This window comes from Macadamia integrifolia, unplaced genomic scaffold (assembly GCF_013358625.1).
Source record: "Macadamia integrifolia cultivar HAES 741 unplaced genomic scaffold, SCU_Mint_v3 scaffold_176A, whole genome shotgun sequence".
NCBI lineage: Eukaryota > Viridiplantae > Streptophyta > Magnoliopsida > Proteales > Proteaceae > Macadamia > Macadamia integrifolia.
The window spans coordinates 46740-69203 of NW_024870630.1; the positions used below are offsets into that span (position 1 = coordinate 46740).

General features: G+C 37.0%; 3 protein-coding genes and 1 non-coding gene across 4 annotated transcripts; 1 reads left to right on the forward strand and 3 right to left on the reverse strand.

Moving 5' to 3' along the window:
• Window positions 1-638: 638 nt before the first annotated feature.
• LOC122071030 (L-type lectin-domain containing receptor kinase V.9-like) lies at window positions 639-1619 on the reverse strand. The gene has a single exon (XM_042635297.1). The coding sequence runs from the start codon at window positions 1617-1619 to the stop codon at window positions 639-641; it is 981 nt and encodes a 326-aa protein (XP_042491231.1).
• An 8560-nt stretch (window positions 1620-10179) lies between these two features.
• LOC122071031 (L-type lectin-domain containing receptor kinase V.9-like) lies at window positions 10180-10590 on the reverse strand. Its single transcript, XM_042635298.1, has one exon. It carries the CDS (start codon window positions 10588-10590, stop codon window positions 10180-10182), a length of 411 nt encoding a protein of 136 aa, XP_042491232.1.
• An 8297-nt stretch (window positions 10591-18887) lies between these two features.
• Window positions 18888-20880, reverse strand: LOC122071036 (oil body-associated protein 2B-like). Its single transcript, XM_042635301.1, has 4 exons — window positions 20557-20880; window positions 20366-20448; window positions 20186-20300; window positions 18888-19334 (listed from the first exon to the last, which is right to left on the reverse strand). Exons 1-4 carry the CDS (start codon window positions 20831-20833, stop codon window positions 19078-19080), a joined length of 732 nt encoding a protein of 243 aa, XP_042491235.1. The 5' UTR covers window positions 20834-20880; the 3' UTR covers window positions 18888-19077.
• A 378-nt stretch (window positions 20881-21258) lies between these two features.
• Window positions 21259-21338, forward strand: TRNAL-UAG. The gene has a single exon. It is a non-coding gene; the product is annotated as a tRNA-Leu (tRNA).
• Window positions 21339-22464: the final 1126 nt, after the last annotated feature.

Genomic DNA, 22464 nt, shown 5'->3' on the forward strand with positions numbered 1-22464 from the left:
TTTTTTGGAGATAGAGAGGAGTGCATGGTGATGAGGGAGGTGCTCGGTGGAGCTTATGAAGCTCTTGATACCATGTTGAAGTAGTATATTGGCATTAACTTTAATGAGTGTACAATGGTATTCTTATATAGAGATTACAGTTATTGAGTTATAAACAAACTCTATGATCACATGTGGGAGACTCAAACTCTAATAGTAATAGAGTAGAACTCTGTTAACATATGTGAGTAATGGACTGAAAGTCTATTATCACATGTGAGAGTCTTATTCCACCTCTGCTGTCTCTTGAGGTAGTCTTGGACTGCAAGTCAGTCACTAGAGTTTGTGCTCACTAAAAATGCCTACAATGTAGGAGAGGTTGTTGAGTGTGAGTATGATTCTAGAGGTTGAGTTCGAGTGGGATGCTAACTGTCCTGATACTATGTTCCGATGCCTCAGTTTACTAATGCTGATGATCTCAGTAATGAATGCTCTCTCCCCTTGTCTAGAATTGTGGAGACTCGCTTCACTGCAACTTCTGTTTTTGATGTGTCTAAAACACCTCTATGGACGGTACCAAAGCCGCCGGTGCCAAGAAGCTCCTCTTCCTTGAATCCCTTGGTAGCGATGTGGAGATCTTTATAATTGAATCTGTGAGGTTAATAATCAAGCTTCCAATCTTCAAGCACTTGGGCAAACTTTTTCTTCTTTTTTGCAATAAATTGGAGGATGAAGATTGAAATTAACACTGAAGTAACACCTATTACGGAAAATGCAACAATAAAAAGCCTAGGTCTCATTTTATGTCTTGTTTGACGAAGCTTAGGAAGCTGGGAGAGAGTGAGTTCTCTTGCTTCGCCATTCATTTTAAAACTCAATCCCAAAACATAATAGGATATTGGCAAGAGGTATGTAGCTGAGGAGAATCCCACATACATGGGATCCACAATGTACTGAGAAAGATCAATTTTCAAGGACAAGAGTGGAGTGGTTGGTTTAGGGACGTTAATAGGAGCTAAAGTTACATTAAGTTGATTCTCTGCACCATAATATTCCACCCAGAGTTGCAAGGGTTGTCCACTGGTGAGGCTTAGGTTCACATACCGATTTTCTTTATCACTGAAGTAAGACGCAGGTGCAGATTGAACAGATTTCAAGTCATTGATATCAATACCAACATGGTTTCCATCAATGTCGTTGAACTCCTTGTTTTGGAGGCAATCGAGCTCGATTGCGATGACATGGTCGGATGGTTTGCTGATGTTGGTCATGTTGAAATGCCCGAAATAACCGCTTGGCAAAGCATCTGGGAATTCTCTTGAGGTTCCAATCACGATTGCCATTCCAGGGCCACCAAATCTGGTTTTACCAATGGCAAAAACAAAAGTAGTAGAGAAGGATAAAGCATTGCCAGTGGATGAATTGCTGAAGTGAATTGGATGTGGGAAGAAAACATGACTCACCTGTTGATTAGTATTGTTAACCAACATCAGGAGGCCATTATCTGTAATCTGTGCTAAGCTGTCCAAGCTCATGTTAACTCCTTGAAATCCATTGTAGGTGAAACCAACATCTTCCTGTTGTGAAGCTACAGATTTCAGTCCAAGGAGAAGAAACCAGACTAAGAACTCGAGGAACATTGTTTATTCCTTCAGTGTTCGCCATTATATATTTTAGTGATTGAGGAGTCGCCATTTTTTCTGTCAACATCCATGTTTAATTAGTCTCTTAGAAACTTAGGAACAGGAAGAAAAATGGTCTATAAAGGCAAGCAGATAGTGATTAGGGCCATATTCTAATGTATGTCAAGCTATCAACTCTTGTCTCCTTCACTTCGTGTAAATGGTGCCTACCTTCACACAATCCCTCTGTGGTGTAAATAGTGGGACCAATTTACCTACCAATAAATAAATAAAAGCTCTCTGATAAGACTGACCTAATAGACAGTAAGCGAAAAGGTAAAAGCAATAGACAATTAGAGGAAAGCAAGGTTTGGAGCCCTATCACTTAAAGGAGGATAGCCGGGAGGTGTGATCCGGCTGATGAAACCTTCGTCTTGAGGTTCGATCTATTATGATGAGATTGGGACTACCAACCTCGAAAGAGGAATGGAGTTATAATTACGACTTCAATTGGAGTAGCCATTGCTGTAGCAAGGGAGGGAGGGTGAACCTATGTGAGTTGTTTAAACCTTTTTCCATATAATGATAGAAACTAACCAGAGACACATATTTAATTAATTTATCTTATCTTTAGACTACCAAAAAAAAAACTTAACTATTAATTAAATAATTAAAACTCACAACTAGACTACTAAGGCATGACTGGCTCAAACTTGAAACCTCCTAGTGAGCATGGGTTGCTTGAAAACCACAGCTCACCAACTACGCTAGGCATGCAATTGTTGTCAAAATTAATGCTGACTAAAGCTCTTAGCTACCCCAGAAAATCTTCTTGCATTCCTTCCTATCCAAATAAAGTATGGGATCAACAAAAACCCTAACAACCATGCATCCTTAAAAAAAATGAATGCAATACAAAAGAAATCCAAAAAATAAAAGAAATTCAGATTGCAATCCACCTTCGGCATGACCATCAGCAGATTTGCAACCTAAAAGGCATATGAGGAAATTTCATTTTCATGATGATATTTGTATTATCTAATCTTGATCTAATAAGTTATTTTTATGTTCCACAAATGCATATGATAACCGAGATTTATATTTCAATAGTTGGTGATAGGGCTCCCTGCTGATGGCAATGCCAAAGGTGCGGCAGCTCCTATCATCTTTTGTTTTGTTTTGTTTTTTCTTTCTTTTGGTGTCTTGGTTGTAGTTCTTCTTATGTTTCCTCTTTTTAGATTTTATTATCAATAATGTTTTAGCAAAAATAAAAAAATAAAAATATGGTGACCAAGTAGTAGTAAAAGAGAGATGTTATGTCGTCACTGATATTGCTCGAGATAGTGAGGGACAGGTTCGGGACTCCTTCAGCATTTTTTTGGGCACAAAAAAAAATCACAAAGAAGCATTTGAGGCGGTTATGAAAGGGGTTCTAATGGCCATGGCGCTGGGGGCAAAAGGTCTTTGGCTTGAATCTGACTCAGAGGCGGTGGTTGCTGCAATGTAGAGAAATCAAATTCCATGGTTTATTCACCGAAATTGGCGATTTGCTCTCCCCTTCTTGGAGTCTATCCCTTGGAAGATCTCACACTATTTTCGTGAAGCAAATCCGATTGCGGGTTTCATTGCTAAGAAGGCTGCAAAATCTAGAACTTCAGAATTTTTGGTGTCCTTTCCGAGATACATTGTTGAAGATTTGGAAAATGATGTTGTGGATAGGCATAGATTTCGCTTCTATTAAGTCGCTTTCTCTCTGTTGATGGCCATGCCGAAGGTGGAGAGATAAAGTTGTCCTAGTGGTTGCGGCCTGTCTTTGTTTCTCTTTGGTTGTATTTTTCTCTTTCTTCTTTTAATAAATTCATCTTCAAGCCAAGAAAAAAAAAATAAAGTCATCACTGATATTGAGCGCAAGCCTAACTTGACAAAGACTAAACGATGACCCTCAAATTTATTTATTTATTTATTTTTGACTGATTTGACCTTAAGTAAAAAATAAATAAATAAACAAGACCTAAAAATAAACTTAATTGATTGAACCTTAATAACTAAGAGCTCAGAGGCAAACTTCTTATGCATGCCTCGGCTTGGTCAAAGCTATAAGGAAGGCCTTGCTTAATTTGCTAGTTTGCATCATATAAGCTTTACCCGGATCTAATTTACTCATCCTATGTAAATTAGGCAACACTTAGGTTACAGTTAACCCATAATCGGATAGATTCAACATCCTTCACAGAGTGGAGATATTGAAATCGATGATGATGGGCTCATTTCATTCTCAAGATAAGGCTAGGACACCAACTGCCATAAAATAGTAGTATGATCATGTCTTGCGGGAAAGGTATTTCTTGGATTCTCATGGTGGATTCAGGAGGGTGTGTCAAGAAGGTGGGGATTCTTTTTATGTGGGGGAAGTTCATTTTTAACTCGCGGAGGGTAGATTGGTTTTGGAGTGTTAAGTGTTGGATTTTGATTATATTTCATTAGTGAATAATTATATTACAAGTAGACCTATAATACTAGATAAGAATCTATATTGATGGAAACTCTACTAATAAGAAGACATAGGAAGAGATGTTACAATAGGATTCTATTGTCACATGTAGTGGATGTAGATGACAACACAAACTATGAGAGGATAGGGTTTGTCATCATGTGGAACTCTAGTTAAGTAGAAGTCCTAATAGGATGTAGATTTTGGTAACCAGTGGAACTCCTACAAGATAGGAGAAGATAGGCCAGCATAGATGGCTGCTGAGTCTGAAGCAGAGTAGTTCTGAAACTGTGTTGATACAGAGGCTATTCAAGGTGGCGTGGGTGATCTCGATGGCAAAAGAAAGGTTACAAAGGTTGCCATAGAAGGAGGTCATTGTGGTATGGTGATACTACTGGGAGAAGAGTAGGTGCTTCGGCTTTCAGATCATGTACTTCCGCAGTTTCGGGGATCAATGTTGGACATTGATGCACTGCTGGAGCCTATTCACGTGGGAAATATTAACAGGATAATGACACCACAGAAAGACTATGAGGACAACTTGCAAAAATTCAGGTGTTCTTTGACAGGTTTTCCAGGTTGCTTTGTTGGATGTCCTTAGAAGGGTTGCGAGGGAACAATGGAGTCTAAAGGATAGAGTTACAATGTTCCTTTAGGGAAAGGTTTTGTGGGGTTTCAATTCTCGTCTGAGAGTGATATGTCTTCGATGTGGAGGAGTATGATTATATTTGAGGCCATGTGTTGCTGCCGAAAATTAGCTGATCTTGCACAAGCAAAGACGGCAAAGGCCCGGAGCTTTGTCCGGGGTTAGTCCTCCGACGCTCAAGTTAGAGATCGGCCGCACAGTTTTTTTACAGGAGTAATGGTGTGGGTTTTGATGCTTACCTTCTTCCTTCCTCTTAGGCCCTCTTATATAGCTCTTAGGGTTTAGGGTTTTCCCTTTCCTTGGAGGAGTCCTCCTCGGGTCCACCTCTTTTCCTTTTAGAGTTCTACTCGAATACGTCCTATCCCCTTCACGGGGAATATTCTCTTCACTCGGTTGACGTGGTAGAGTCCTTGCGGCCTCTATCTGGTGGGTGACACGTGTCCAGGTGGGCGACGCATGTCCTTACCCTACTGGGCAATCAATTTGGCCGTATCACCATGTAATCCTTTAAAATCCGATTTCAATATACTAGAATCAGGTGCTCTAAAGTAGATTTGGGATCGCTTTCCAAACCTCCCTTTAGAATATTGGCAAGAAGGGAATTTTAATTTTTTGTTTTTTGGTTACGAACCAACAAAGAGATTTATTATAAAAGCATGGATGGAATACACACGACTGCCAAGTTATCTGAGAAACTAAAGACTAAAAAAGTAAAAAATAAAACTAGACCACCTATCGACCTTCGGCATGGCCATTTGGTGGAGATAGTCTGATCAGCTAAATCAAAATCTCATTTGAACATCCCAACTAATGTCTATTAATATACAACCAGGAAGCACATGTTGCGCAAAAAGAATCTGTTTAAAAAGAAGAATAAGCACAATGCTGGTCTTTGTTATGTACTAAAAGGTTTTTTTCCCTCAACTTCAATTGAAAACTAAAGAAAAGAAAAGATAGTAGGGGCCCTTTAGATGGTTTGGTTTCCAGGTTCTAGGGGGGCTAGTCTTCTTTTTGTTGGTGGAGCCACTCTCCCTCATTCCACTCGTCCAGCCCTCTTCACGAACTTGCACAATTGATGCCTTGTTCTGGTGTGCGCCTTACTCGAGTAGGGGCAATGTTTGTTGCTTGTTTAGTAAGAGGCGAGCTCTTCAATAAATTGATGTATATTTCTCCCATCGCTAGACTTCCAGTACACACTGTACATGATCTAGTTGTTCATTCTCTTCCACACTAACAATTAGAATGTCGTCGAAATAAATGACTACAAATTTGCCACTCATGCGATATTGCTAGGTCGCGCTTTTGCTCATTGTCCAAGATTTCCCACTATTGCATGCCCCTATGGGAGTCCCGGCCGTGCCCTAGTCCCAGTGTAGCTGATCATCCGAAAAGACCAACTAAGCATCATTGGCTTGGTTAGTCTTTACCTAACCAACTACCTAATCCTACACAGGCTCATCAAACAGCGCAACTAATAACACCCTTGAAGTTGCAGCATGCGCTTGGCTAATCTATCTGCAATCTCATTAACCTTCTGAAAGCAATAAGAAATGCTCTAAGTAATTCCATCTATGTATCTCTTAAGAGTGTAGCCATTTTTGTCTAAAACTCTATAGAATAGCTTCCTTATTAATATAAGATACTACCACTTTCGAATCGCACTCCACATAGGCAAGTCAAGCTCATAGTTTTTTACAATATTAATTGCCTTCATGTACTAATAATAATAATAATAATAATAATAATAAATGCATAAAATAAAATAAAATAAAATAACCCATGCCTTTGTGGGTTGGGCTCTCGTTCTCAATAGTGATATGTTTTATGATGGGCCACGTCCTGCTTGTTTTTGGACCCAACTTGTTTGTATTATTGTGACTTACATTTATCTAGCTTAATTATTGATGATATTTTAAAAATTAACATAAACTACATTAGGACCAGGTTCTTGTGACTTAATCCCATCATCAACCGTGCATGGAATTCAAGTGAGAATTCAAGAGAAAAGCAGCTTCATTAAAGGCTAATTATGCAACCATGACAGACACAAAACTTTGACCCAATCACATGAATGCATCTGATAAAATATATTCATATATATGAGCACGATCTTCCGAGCTTCCAAATTATACTTCTCCATCAATAAAAGAATTATAAGCTACAAATAAGCCTTTTCTTTGTTTATATATATCATTAATGTGGCAAATAGACTTCTACAAAAAGGAAAAGGCACATATACAGGTTGGCTTAGTTGTATATGGGGTTAAGGTTTTGGAGCTACAGGCCCAGTTGATTAGATATGTATTTTATTTCAGGGGTAGGCCTAACCGAGTTGTCCCATTAAAACCTACACATCTGTTAACCAACCATAATTGGTTGTTGGAGATGAGGGTATATGTAGTTTCAATTCAAAATACAGATACTTATAAGGACCCAGTTTTCCTAAGGCCACGGGAATGGGCATGACTCGTCACAATCACGTACAATAAGTGGGGGAGATAGGTGGGACGTTATGAGGGAAAATAATCCTCTGTTTTTCTCATCCCTGTTTTTCCTTGTTTTGCTGCCTGCAGAACACGACACTTGGACAACTTTAAGATCAACTCACCGGATGTAATAATCCTCACCCAATCTTGACCGTTGAATCCTCTGTTGTCCACGTGTCGTGTCCTGCAGGTGGCAAAACAAGAAAAAACAGGGATGAGAAAAACAGAGGATTTTGATCCTGTTATGAGAGACACATCCAGACTGTGCCATTGTCCAGTCACTGGTGGAGGAAAGCTGTCCTTAATATGCATTTTTTACTATGTACGGGGCATGCCATACCACATTGGACAGAGAAGGTGCGACCATATACCTATCCTGCAACTCCCTCACCCCATCACTCCCCTGTCCTCGACCCGCCCCTTCTCCACCCTCTCTCTTGCAATATTTCCTTGCACCCCCACTCCTCCCCCAAATGCCATTAGAGAAAGAAAATTTGATAAACGTCTAACTAATAATGTACAGTCCTAAAACATTAGAAGAAGCTTAGAATAGAGGAGTAAAGGGGGTGATGGAGTTTTAAAACTAGGGTGGGAGAAGTGAAAAATGAAGGGAAAGGAGAAAGAACTCGCTTTCTTCTTCCCTGTGGAATTGATACTGAAAAGGTCCATGGGTCCTCCGAAATGTCATCGACCCCTTTGTTTCACTGCTCTGATTATCAGGAATTATCCTGGGTCCCAAGGTTGCTTACACTTGCAATGTGGAATTTAATTTCACCTACTTCTTTCTCAATTCATCCCTATTCAAGTTCATTTCTTCTAACACCTCCACCCAGTCCTGCGTGCGAGGATTCAAAAGAAAATGTCGATTTCATTTGGCGGTGGGAGGGGGAGACAGGTTTACCAAAAGATTATGAAGGAATAGGACTACGATTACTAAAACGTAGTCCCCATTCAAGTTTGCTCAGTGAAAGACCTTCTCCTCTCAAAGAAGTTCAAGATGAATATTGCAAAATCAAAAGTCAGAAGATCAGTTGAGGTTCTCTATAGATGTCTGCCTTTGGGGCTCTATAAATTAAATATTGAAGGCTGCTCATTAGGCAACCCAAGCCGCTCAGGGTCAGGTGGCATCTTTCGTAATGACTCAGGCTTTGATATGTGATTTGCTTCTCTAACTATGAAGGAATAGGGTCAAATTTTATGGTAGAGTTTGTAATGTTTTTCCATGGCCTACACTATACTACCCAGAAAAATATAAACAAGTTGTGGATTGAATGCGACCATGGTTACTTGCATTCAAAGTCAGAACATTCCCTGGTGTTATTTGCAAAAGTGGTGGTTTATCGAGCATTAACTCAATCATATCTCATGGTATATCTCCCATGGATACCGTGAAATAAATATTGTAGCTGATATATTGGCCTAAGCTCCATCATTTATTCTTCATGAGTTGAGTTTGGGATTATCTACGAAGACCTATATATCAATTAATATAATTCCAGTTTGTTTTTGTTTGCTTTTGATTCTTTTCTGCTAATGGCCATGCCAAAGGTAGAATCGTAATCGAAAGAAATTCTAGTTTGTAATTACTCATTCTCTTTTTCTAATGATATATCTTTCCAACCTTTATCAAAAAATAAATAAATAAACAAAAAATCACTTGAAGATATACAAGGGTAAAAACAAAAAATTCACACTCTTAGCTGTAATTTCTTGAAATGCAATCCCCCCAGGTGTCATTTACTCCTAAAGAATTAAAGCAGGACTATTAAGGCATGATTGGCTCGGTCAATGTGAGTCATATGACCATCACGGCCTAGGCTTGTAATTGAAGTTTGCATAATCTAAGTAGAAACCCATTATAATAATATTATTCTATGTAATGGCCGCACTTGAATTATAATCAAATCTCTTACACTAAATAAAAAATAAAAAGTAAAAATAAAATAAACAACCTTTATCATCAAGATATTTCCAATGGTTGTCATTATCACGCATGTTATGAAATGACCAGATTTTATTCTTATTGAAAGAAGTAGTACCTTGCACTAAATCAAGGAGGGGAAATAGATCAACTTTTTTCACAACTTTGGTTACAACAAAATTTTAATGTTGAGACTTGAGACAGCTGATCTAAGCGTGAATCAAGTTCTCAAACAAGAATTATTCTTGTACGGGCTGATCCACATAGATGAAATCCATCACAAAGTTGATTGTTAGATAGAGAATAATATGCCCTTGATCTTCTTTAGTATGGCTACCAAAGAAAGCCTTGCAACTATATCTCTTGCAATTATACCTCTAGTCAGATACAGTACTCAACGTCCTAAAGAGAGTTGAGAATTCGTAATCGATGTTGACCAACTCATTGTATTTCTAGTAAACTCTGAATCCAGTGGAATCTCTTCCCCCAAATATTGAGATGGCAACTCTGGTAGTGGAAGCTCTTCCTTTAAATATCGAACATCTTGAAACATGGATGGCCTTGCAGATGGAATGGAGTGAGAGCAAAGTAATCCAAGTTTTAACACCAATTCCATCTCCTCCACTTCATAATTCATTTCCAATTTAGGAACTGTTAAGTTTGTCTCGAATTCTTGACCCGTTTTAAAGATTGATCCGATCCGACATATTTTGGTGGCGAGCAGAATGGGGAATTTTCTGAGATTGGTACGGGGGCCACGCCCCCACGGTATGGTTCAAACCGGATAGACTAAGACCCGATGGGTCGACCCGCGATTTGGAGTATATATAATGTACTATTGCTTGTTGAGAAAGTCATTGTATTTTGGGGTTTTCGAGCTAGGGTTTCGAGGCGAGTTTTTCCTCGCCGCTGCTAGGGTGTAATCTCTCTTCTGCATTGTGAATTATCTTCTTCTTCGCCCGAGGACGTAGCACACCACCCTGGTGTGTGAACCTCATTAAATCTCTGTATCGTACGGATCTATTGTCTCTTTATTATTCGTGTTTCTTGGTATTTGATCTTACAGGATCCACAATATCAAGAATTGTACCCCTATCGATATCATTAAACACCTCGTTTTGGATGGTATCCAATTCTACTCCGATCAAATGGTTGGATGATAAGCCAAGGTTGGTCATGTTGAAGAGGCCAAAACGACTGCCGGCCAAAGCTCCGGGGAACTTTGGTGAGGGTGCAATCACAAACATGATACCAATCCCACCTATTGTTGTGAACTCAGAAAATATGGCAAATACAAAAGTAGTGGAGAAGGAGAGAGCAGTACCAGTGGAGGAATTCCTCAAGTGAATCGGATGGGGGTAGAAGGCATGACCCATCTGTGGCACTGCAGTGGCGTTTGCTATTTTAAGGCCATTGTCTGTAGATTTTAAGTCCTTGAAAACCATTGTACGTGAAAGATACATCTTCTTCTTGTGACGCTACAAATCTGATAAGGAGAAGAAACAACAGCTCGTATTGGAAGAATATTGTTTTCCATTTCATATTTTCCTTATTGCCAAAGGTCTTCTACACCGGCCATTGTTCACGCTCGTTCTATATATAATATGGGAGCGAAATGACAAACATCCCACAAATTAAAGAATAAATGAAAAGAACGTTTCAGATTCAGACACAGTCCATGATTTCAGGGATGTGGAAAGACGTCCTTACCCCCTTAGATCCAAGGGTCGTTCTACCCTAACATGAGGTTGGACTCAGCCTCGTCATGGAAACTTGGGACTGAGGTGGATGAACGAAATTTTTATTTATTTTTTGATAAATGAAATGAAAATAAAAGGAAATTTATCTATGAAAGATTAGGAAATAAAAAATAAAAAATAGTTAGGTTCGTTTCTTCTTCGTCATTGCTTAGCAAAATGAAACCCGAACTCTAACCACAACTACTAAAAAAATTAAATAAATAAAAAATGGCTTAAGGAAATTTATTTTCTAATAAGAATGTTTAAACTTTTCTTATTAAAAAAATGGTATGTTTGATTGAATTATTGGAAACTGGGCTTAGTGGCAGTCATGTGGACTTAGGTGCTTCTTTTACAGATATCATACCTTAATTTTTTTTAAGGTAAGTCGTAGACGAGTATTCTACAGTGTCCGAACACGCCCCTGCCCCCTTAAATCCAAGGGTTGTTCTACTCTAAGATGAGGTTGGACTCAGCCTTGTCTTAGAAACTTGTCTTACAAACTTTTTTTTTTCTATTTATTTTTATCTATAAATGATTAGATATCTCTAAAAAATGGAAGTTAAGTTTCATTTCATCTTCATCGTTGCTATCAATAAAATGAAAACCCAACCCTAATGTTAACTATCAAAATTTTTTTTATAAAAAATAAAATAAATATTAGTGTAAGAAAATTTATTTTCTAATAAGAATGTTTAATTTTGTCTTAGTAAAAGAATGGTATGCGTAATTGGATTATTAAATACTTTGACTTAGTGGCAGTCATGTATACCTTAATTTTTTTTTTCAAGTAAATCTTAAATAGTTAAATGAGTATTCTGAGTCTTGCGATACCTTAACACATGCGATAATATGCCTTATTTCCTGGTCTCAATTGCCCTTGATAGCGTTCTGCCGCAAATGCTCTCTCTTCCCTCTGAGCTCATCAAGCGCTAGTGGCCTAGTCTGCTTGCCTGCTTAGCTTATCACTTCTATTTCTCATTTGTAAGGCCCTTCCATCCAAGCTCATGTCAACTCCTTGAAAGCCATTATACGTGAAAGATAAATCTTCTTGTTGTGATGCTACGAATCTGCTAAGGATAAGAAACAACAGCACGTTCTGGAAGAATATTGTTTTCCACTTCATATTTTCCTTATTGCCAAAGGTTTTATGCACCGGGCACTATTCACGATTGATCTATAATATGGGAGTGAAATGACAAACACCCCACAAATTAAAGAATGGGAAAAAAGAACGTTCCGCCACTGCCGCCTTAAATCCAAGGGTCGTTTTACTCTGAGATGAGGTTGGACTCAGCCTTGTCCTATAAACTTGGGACTAAGGTGGATGAATGGAATTTTTATTTATTTTTTTTATAAATGAAATAAAAAATATATATATGAGAGAGGAATAGGTATGCTAGCGTAATACCTAGGAATTAGGAATGCTAGCGGGATATTAACTGTAGGATTTGTTCATCCTAAATATAACTGTTGGATGGAGAGAAAAGGTCCAAAACTTCAATCCACCATTGCTACACTTTATCTCTCCCCTAATTCTATCTTCACTCTCCTTCTCTGTCTACCACTCCCACTGTTCTTATTCTTCTCCCTCCTTCTCTGACTCTGACTCTCACTCCAGTTCCTCTTCTTCTCCTTCTCTCTCTCTCAATCTGGATGCTAAGTTCCTCCTTCGTTCCACGACAAGCCACCACCTCCACTTCCAATTCCGGCTTCATCAAATCCGAACAAAAAGATAGAATTTTTGGACGAAGAAAGCCAACCGAGGTTCCTCTTCCAATCTCGCGTTTCTTCTTCTCAAAATCCTGAATCTGAAACCCAAAAGATTAACAAACCCTTGGGCTTCATCTACATTTCTGTTTCTATTCTCTTGTTCGTTCCATCATTCTTTTTTCTTCATTTAGAAACCCTCTAATTCATCTTCATATGGTTCTCTTGGTCCCTCCCTGTTGGCCCATTCGCTCCGATTGCCAATACCAGCGGCGACATTCGTGTCGGTAAGGGCGAGGCTCTAGAGCCATTGCCAGATCTCGATCCGGCCCTTGAACTCGATGAATCAAAGAAAAAAGCTTCCAGTCGATGCCAGAAAGTTTGGAAATCTGAGGATTCCGTGGTGAGCTCATCGTCACCTATGGTTGCGACTGTTAATAGCTCAGATAAGAAATTTGAGAAAAAGGATCGATCTTTCTCTTCCTCCACTGAAGAGAACATGCAAACCCAAGAGCGAAGAGAATATCGAAGATGGAGAATAGAAGAAACAAGAGATTCAAGAGGAAAGCTACGAAAACCAACAGCAAAACCAAGAGGCTCAATAAGCCATCACTGAGAACAAACAGGTCAAGGCCGTACATACGAATGCAAAAACTGAAGAAACACAAGCAACAAGAGAGGAAGAGAGCAATGGAAACCAAGATCAATAACAGAAAACCAGATTGTTTTCTTCCTCTAGAACAATTGCAGAGGGGAGTAAGAAAGTGGAGATATCTGAAACCCTATGAACGGTGGCATGACAGAGTTCCGGCATGGCTTGAGTGGAGATATCTGAAACCCTATGAATGCCGGCATGAGATAGGATTAGGGGAGAGATAAGGTGTAGCAGCAGTGGATTAAAGCTTTGGACCTTTTCTCTCCATCCAACGGTTACATTTAGGATGAACAAATCCTACAGCTAATATTTCGATAGCATTCTTAATTCCTAATTCCCAGATACTACGCAAGCATACTTGTCTATATCATACTATTATATAAAAGCATGTACTCATGTTTCGTGGCTAAACTTTTATTAGGCTAATTTACCCATTTTACTTATTTAAATACCTTATCTTTTTCATTATCTCTTTTTTCAATCATTTTTACTTTTTCAATATTATTGGTACCCTTTATATTTTTTTAATATTTAGTTATTCTCTAAAAAATTATTTTCTTTATTCTTCTCAAATCCCTTTCCTTATCTACCCCTCCCTCACTTTTCTACTTTCCTTTTCAACATTTCCCTCCTCTCTCTCACGTTGCTCTCTTTAAAACATTATAAATTAAAATTTTTTTTACCAAAAATATAAAATCTATATTTTCGTCTAAAAAAAAATCTCACACACCTCTATATTTTTCTCAATTGATCTATATATTTTCTTAAAAAATCCTATATTTAAGGAATATTTTTTATCAAAAGAACCGTCCTCTCTTTAAAACCCTTCGATATTCCTATTCCTATATTTTAGGAATTGAAAATAAAAAATATATATTTAAGAAGACATCCATTTTAAGAAAGGATCAACTTTACTTATCTATTTTGATAGTAAGACTCAGTGGAGAACGACACCCTGCCACCCGAGCAAGGATCAAAATCATCCAAGCTTGGGCAGCAAAAGGGGACAGTTTTTGGGATCTTTATCTTATTATTTTTTATTTTTTATAACTATTTTGTGTGCTATGGAACCCTCCACTGATTAGGGTTTTCAAATTAGTTTCTTTATTGGGATTCTCCTTATTTGTCTCTATCTTTCTTTATCATTTTAGTTTTACTCCTCTCTCTCTCTCTCAAATATCTTCTCTCACTTCTAATAAATTTGTTTATTTTATTCCATTAAAATTTAAGCTCCTTATTTGTCTCAAATCTCAATATCAATTTAGTCACTTAATATCATATTAGTCTCCTTATTTCTCTCTCTCTCTCTCTCTCTCTCTCTCTATATATATATATATATAAATATCTTCCTTCTCTCTTAATAAAATTCTTTATTTTATTCCTTAAAAAATCAATCTCCTTATTTGTCTCAGTATCAATATCATGACTTAATATTATTTTTTTTGTCTTATTTAATTCTAAATTAGTCTCCTTATTTATCACAAACTACCACGCCCTCCTCTCTCTCTCTCTCTCTCTCTCTCTATATATATATATATATATATAAAATATCTCTCCCTCATGTATGGCCAAAAATTTCATGCTACCTATTTTGGTAAAAAATTTCATGCCATCATATCCCTAGAATCCATCATTCTCCAAAATTTCATACAATTAGTTCATACCATTAGGGCTATTATTCGATTCCCTAGAATCCAAAAATCCCCAAAGTTTTCATACTTCTCTTTACTCATGATGGATTATTTGGTTGATCAATATTGTCTAATAGATTTTTTTTTTTGAGGTATGTCCCCCCAAATTCATTACCCTTCAATGGTAGATTCTTAATTCAACAGTATGGGTTCTCAATTTCTCCTCCTTTTGATTCTAGTTTGACCTTCAACTTGCAATTTGCGAGAGAAATCCTCAACATGTTAGATAAATCAGTAGCATAGTAGTAATATTGGATAAATCAATAGCTAGATGAGAAGCGAAGTTAATTTATGCTTTATCAGTTATCATTGGCTGCAAGTTCTTTTCCAGTAGCTAGCACTCTTTCCCCTCCTTTCTTCATCCCCTTATTCACACAACTCAGTGGTGCTTCATCCCGGTGGTGCATGTTCATGTTGTCTTCATGTTGTGCTACCACATTGTCATCTTTCAAAAATAATCATTGTAAATTTTCTCCATGAATACAATAAAATTGGATGAAGTTTGTGACCCTATTATGTTTAAGCAGCTTGATATTACATCACTTCAAAAGTCTTTAGAGGAGATTTTTGCAAACAAATCTTGGAGGAATTGGAATGGTGTAGCCTCTTGCTTTGACACTTTAGTTGGGTCTTGCATTAGTGGATACATTCTCCACCAAATGTGGTATAGCTAAACTTTGATGGGAATTTTTTTGGTAATTCAAGCCCTTTGGTAAATTGGAGTGTTCATGGGTGCAAAATTGTGTTACTCTATTCTAGTGGTTAATAATGTTGGAGCTCTCTTTCAGAAGTCAATTACCATTGATTTACGATGTTAACTACTCTCTCTTTTAGTTTATTTAGTGCAGGAAAAAAAAAAGTTAAAAAAAAGGAAAAAGAAGAAAAGCTACAATCCTGTAAGTTAATCAAATTTATAGACAGGTAAATCAGTTCTTTTGTTCTAAGCTTCAATTTCTTCTCAATTTTCTTTATGCATGATTTAGTTTGACTTTACCTCTATTTGCAACTAAATTATTATCTGTGATTTAGCTCGTCGCTCCAGCTGAAAATAATATTGTTTCCCATGAAACAAGGGTATGCAAGAGTTGTTTCCTCACTCTTTTATGAAATATTTTCTATCACTCTTAATATTACTCTTTATTTTATTCCTTTAAAAAAATTAATCTCCTTATTTGTCTCAATATCAATTTTGTGGCTCAATAACTTATTTGTCTTGCTTGCTCTCTCTTTGGAACCGGTGATTTGAAACCCCCCTAACGGCACTCTGGTTCTCTCCCTTACTCTGTGGCTTAATTTTCTTTTATTTTTCCTGGTGTATTACCTAACTTCAATTGTTTATAGATGAACTAGAACTAATTTCTACTTGTGGATTTGTCGTTCAAATTCATAGGAGAGGCCTCCATTGATTTATAGGATTTATTCTCTTTTTACGTATTATTAGGGTTTTGTTATAAAACCTTTCCTCTTTCGCTAACTGCTCGTTATGGGGTTGTGATCCACCCTTACATTCCATCCTACCTATGGCTGTGAGCTCCATCTTATGGTGGTGATTTTAAAGTTTTTAATTTCGTTTCGAACTTGACTTTTAATATCTATTTATTCTAATTTGCAGTTTGTTGTTTTTTTCCCGGATTGGGTTTGCAACTTGACCTTTAGAACAAGGATCAAATACTTAAGAAATATTTTTGGAGTCGTTGTTCAGTTCAGAGACATGATGGGTTCATGGCCAACGTAGTGTAAAGAAAGGATCAAATGCTTTAGAAATATGGTCGTTGAGTGCAGATATCAATTTTCCCTAATATTTTGGTGATTGTTTAATTACTTCATCTCTTCTCATATGCTCACGTGGGTGTTTTTATATGGATTTTTGTGAATTAAACAATAAGAAGCATGCAAGAAACTCTCCTTGTTTTTTATTTGTACATAATCTTGATTGTTTTAGGGATGTTAAAAACTAAAAAACATTGTCCAGGCTCCAAAATAATACTATTTTCTTAATAATTTGAAATTTTTGGATTTGAATTTAATCTATTTTTGTAGCTGATGTGGTTATATTTTATGGGGAATTCTCAGTATTGGACTCCAACTATTTATCTCAGATTAGATATAAGGGATTAGATGTTAGTCTAATTATTATTTTTTGTTCGTTCAGGTTCAGCATAAATATTTGTACTTCCCCAAGTTGTTGACTTGAGAATATTTGGTGGACATTCAGAAATTTCGGCATGGTAAGTTGTCTTTATTTTTGGATACATCTATAGATACTAATATAGGTTCTCAATGATTTTCGTTATTTTTGAACTATTATGACTTCATCTACTTTCTTGATGTAATTTATCTAAACTTCTTTTAAATGCTTCTTCACTAATGCAAAATTGAGGCAATTATCTTTATTATGGTTTGTGTGTATCTTTATTATGATTTTTTCATCTCTTTATATTATTTTTTGCCCTTAAATTTTAAGGTGTTAATATAATCACATTCTCTACCATAAATACATCCCCTATATCTCCCTTCATTTTATCTTATGCCCCTTGTTATCTTTATCTTTCTATCTCACACACATATCACATCTCCCTCAAAACAAAGACATAAATGTGTGACTATATAACTAAGTAGTTGGCCAATTTTGGATGTATGTCAAAATAATATTTTATTTTCATATATTCATTTATTCTTTAATGCTTTATTTATTTGTATGTTTTTCACATTCAGCTACCCTTTCTTGTAGCAATGCTTATTTAAACTTTCAGTAGTCATCAGTTCTCTCTCTCTCTCTCTCTCTCTCTCTATATATATATATATATATATATATATATGTAAGACAACACATATAGCTTTGATTTATTTGTAGTAATTTCTTACCCCACGTGCATATGCACGTATATTTTTTACCAGTTTACTCAAAAGTCTTTATACTAAAATTATATAGTTTTCATCTCTCTCCTTCTCCCCTGTATTTCAAAAATCTCAGATTACTCCCAATAACTGCATTGCCCCAAAATACACATAAATAGTATAAGTCCTACAAACAAGTTCCATTTAATTTTTCCCACTGCAAGTAAATATAATTCAGCTATTGTTCCTGAATAAATGGAGATACCCAGATAGATACATGGCCGTTCATGGCTTAATTGACTCGGTATTAGACCGGGTTAAACATAACAACATATTCTACTCACCCGAGTCACAGACATGTAATCTTGGTTTTTGAAATACCCAAGGAGAATGAAAGATAAAAATCCAAATGCATAAAAACTAAAAGGCTAAAAGAGAGACAGAGAGAGATGAAGAAAAGGATTTTCCTTCACAAAGCATGGAGATATAAATACCAAATACAATATCCCGTTCCAAAACAAAGAACGCTGTTCTAAACAACGATTCTCATTTTATGTTAAAAATGCATACCAGACACAACCTTAACCCTTTTACTGCAATTTAATATTCAATTAAAAGATCTCCAATATAGATAATACACATTTAAGTTGATCAAACCTAATTCTAATTGTTTTACTCCTAAGCAAAGATATCGACGATCCGATTTGTCTTATTCAAATATTTATAACTAAAAGATACTAAATTATCAAAAGAAGGCTAAAATGCCAATAGATGTCCATTATTAGAAAAAAAGAAAACTGAAATGCCAATAGACATCTATTATTGAATTCACCCAAACACCCCTCCCCTCCCTCCCTCCCTCCCTCCCTCTAACTCTTATGCTTTAGTTCATCTCGAGGTCCTAGAATTTAGACGATGTTTTAATGTCAAGAAAAAAAAAATTTTGAAAACAATCATATTGACATATAAACCAATGAATGATGTGTATTTTTCTATACAAATACAATTTTTTTTGAATATTTTTCTTTTCTTTTCCTTCTATTTTCTGCCATCCAAACATAACTGAATGCATTTATATGGCAGGATCTCAGAGTAGTTCAAGCTAAAGATTGAGTTAAAACCTTTTTTTTTTTTCCAGATTGAGTTTAAACTTTAACACAAAAATGAACATACATATTGATATATGCTGATCCTATGGATACAAATAACTGTATAGTTTTATATCCAGAGTAAATCCACATAGTTCCCTAGTCCCTGATACACACGAATGCAACCAAAAAGCGTTATAAACACAAGGATTCACGGAAATGGAGCATGGCGCTTCATCTCTGTCGGCTCAATATCGATGGCAAACCCCTTCCCTGCCTGTTTCCAGTAATCCGCAGCCGGATTTATCTTCTCTGGCTCATTAATATCCACCCTCGATTTCTTAAGATCTTCGCTTGACACATTATACTTACTGTTCCGTTTATGCAGTAGCTCCGGCTTCACCATCCCTAGATTCACCTCTTGCGGCGACATCATCAGCGCAGGGGCTCCCAATGGTAACACATCACCTACACCGCCACCATAATACCCATCTTCCATCAAATTACCCAAAAAACCAATCATCCATTGGTAATTACTAAATAAAACAAAATTAACACGCACCATAACCATAGACGGGCGTGAAATGACCACCAAATGACCACCGTACCCCTCTAAGGGTATACTTGTGTCTAGGTCAGAGGGACTCAAATCCTCTACGACTTTTTTAAAAAAATAAAAATAAATAAAAAAAAATCTTCTACTAATGATAGTGAGAATCCAATCGCTAGGAAGGGAGGATTTTTGAGCGGTGTTAAAAAAACACGACCAAAAGTACTACAATGTAGAACTTGCATCCAGACATAAGGGGGTTGAAATCATCTGCAATTTTGATCTCGTACAATTTCGTGAAATACCACATTCAGGGGGTGACATGTGTATTGATACCAATGCAATGGTCAAGATCTGGAACAACTAATAAAACCTTAAATTAATGAAAAATCATTTAAATCAGATCTGGACCATTGCATTAGTATCAATACACGTGTCACCCCCTGAAGGTGGTATTTTACGAAATTCTACGAGATCAGAATTATAGACGATTTTCTTCCAATATAAGGGTGCAAAGCACCCCACCCCTCATAAAAGGTTTAAATCTCATTGCCCCGCTTTCCCCCGCCTGTCGATGGAATCGACCTTTAGACTTTTTAGGTTTCAAAGGATAGAGGTATCATATGGCCACCCTGTGTCTGCTCCAGCAAGTGGTGAGGTGAAGTGGAGGGACCAATCATGCACCCAACGGTGAGATTTTCACTACACCTCACGGTCTCACTGAGGACGATTTTGACACCATTTCCCCTACTAATCAATGAGAAATTACCTCTATCCACCTGCCACGTGCACCAAAATTTCCCGTAGGTCTTGGCCAGGTTCTGGAGCTCCGTCTTCTGTAGCATCTCTGGGACCCGCGGATTCAGCCAAAGACCAGATTTGATCTGTACCGTCCAAAACTCAGTATCAAGTACGTATTAATTTAAAGAGAGAGAGAACCATGACCTACCTCATAAGCATGAGAATGCCACAGTTTCTGCTCATCATGTGGCAGATTCTCAAAGATCCTATCCGATATGATATATTCCACCCCTGTTCCATGGTCCGATCCGAATAATAATATGGACAATTAGCCTTAACAGTTAACAGACAGATCTTACAGTCTATGTGAAGGGAGAAAGAGAAGTAGCAGATTATTACCAATGAGGCGAGCAGAGGAATCGTCGGAATCGTAAACGGCACATTGGAGGAAGTCCTGGTTGAGGCGAGTCACGTAATGATGAGTCTCGATCTGGCGAGTCATGTCGTGGCTGTACATGGCGAAGGTGCAGACATGCTGTTTCATCTGCTTAACAGGCTTCATGGACTGCAGCATCTGGGCCCCTTTATCAAGAATCTGTGACCCCACCGTCATTGGCTTCCCTGCCGTCGCTCCTTCTCCTGGCATCACGCCTGGGGTTTGATCACTGGACGCCATTGAAAATCTCTCTCTCTCTCTCTCTCTACTGAATCAAAGAGTTCTATTTGTTTCGATTTCAGGATCATTAGAGATGAGATGTCCCTTTGTTTATTTATATAGGGTAGGAAAGAAGAAGATGAGGTGCCACTTGGAGGAGGAAGATGATCCCAGAAGCATGCAAAGGGGATTGACCTGGCTCATTTCTACAAACACGTGTCTAAGCTTGGGACACTTGGAGAGTTGGAGTTGCTTGGGATATCTGGAAAAGGTTGGCCACAAGAGGTCCATTGGGGCTGGGATAATGGGCCAGAATAATGTAAATAAAATTAACGGACTGCTTGAGTTGGGCCGACCATTCTTTCCGAATTTATTTAGTGACGAAGTAACAATTACACTTAATAATCTGTTAAATTTATTTTTAGGTATCCAATTTATAACTAATTGACAGTTTGGCCGAGTGGTCTAAGGCGCCAGATTTAGGCTCTGGTCCGAAAGGGCGTGGGTTCAAATCCCACAGCTGTCAAAATTCATCTTTTCTATTTTATTTTTAATTTTTTCCTATTTCACTTTTTATTTATTTCATGTTTTATTTTCTTATATTTCATACTAATGATGTAAGTTCAAAATTCAATATTGTGTGATCCCTCTATTTATTTATTTAATTTTTTTTTTCTTATAAGATTTGGTCTTTTTACCCGAGTCAATTATATTATTAAACATGTATATAATGGTATAAGCTTAAAATTCAATGATTTATGATTTCTTTTCTTTTTTTTTTCTTTTTTTTCTCTTCTTTAATTTTTTTCTCTTTTTTATTTTTATTATTATTATTTTTTTTAAGGATGAGAAAAAAGAAAATTTGTTAAAAATGCACCAGAGGAACAGAGACCTTGACACATGAGCTTGTGTGTAGCATATCAATGAAGACCTTGACACCGAAGAAGGGTGCAAGTTAGAGGAATAGTCAACTAGCCATATAATATAAACATTGGAAGACCTCAACCCCATAAATCAGCTTATTAGGTGAAAGAACCCAAGATCATGCACACAGCTGTTGGATGGATTTGATGGGTGCACCATAAAACCTCATCTCCCATCCAACGGAATTGTGCATGGTCATGCACCATACATGAGCGTGCACAAAACCCATCTCTATTTCTTTTTTCCCTACATTTTGTTATGTTTTCTACTAGTGAGATGATTATTATTGTAAACTCATTTGTGCATCGATTACCATGATACATATTTATAGACTCTAGAGGTAACTAAAGAGAAAAATAACAATTTAAGGGGGAAAAAAACCTTATGATCTTACAAAGTTTGACTCGCCTAAGTCACCAAGTTTTAAGAAAGGTGAATTGAGATGAATGTTCCTCACCTGAAGAAGGTATGCCAAATGGAAGAAATTGGGTGTTGTAATGTATTCGATCCCCCATCTACTCTTTAAACTTGCATTTGTTTTACTAATTTTTTACTTGGAAATTAGCCACCTACATTTTTTTTTTACTACAAGAATGCCTTGTTTATTTCTATCATTAAAAAAAAAAAAAAAATGTTGGGGTGTTTTTTTTGGTTGGGGTAGCAGGAGTGGGAGATAAATTATACTTGAACTCAAAATTATTTTTAGGGTACCTAACGTTTTAAAAACT

Excerpts from the sequence above, each read along its gene's own strand:
- LOC122071030 (XM_042635297.1), bottom strand. The coding sequence starts at position 1,619 with ATGTTCCTCGAGTTCTTAGTCTGGTTTCTTCTCCTTGGACTGAAATCT.
- LOC122071036 (XM_042635301.1), bottom strand. The coding sequence starts at position 20,833 with ATGGCGTCCAGTGATCAAACCCCAGGCGTGATGCCAGGAGAAGGAGCG. Across the intron at positions 20,449-20,556 it reads TTCCTCTGCTCGCCTCATTG|GGGTGGAATATATCATATCG; the intron begins GTAATAATCTGC and ends ACCATGGAACAG. Across the intron at positions 19,335-20,185 it reads CACGTGGCAGGTGGATAGAG|GTGATGTGTTACCATTGGGA; the intron begins GTAATTTCTCAT and ends GTGGCGGTGTAG.
- LOC122071031 (XM_042635298.1), bottom strand. The coding sequence starts at position 10,590 with ATGGTTTTCAAGGACTTAAAATCTACAGACAATGGCCTTAAAATAGCA.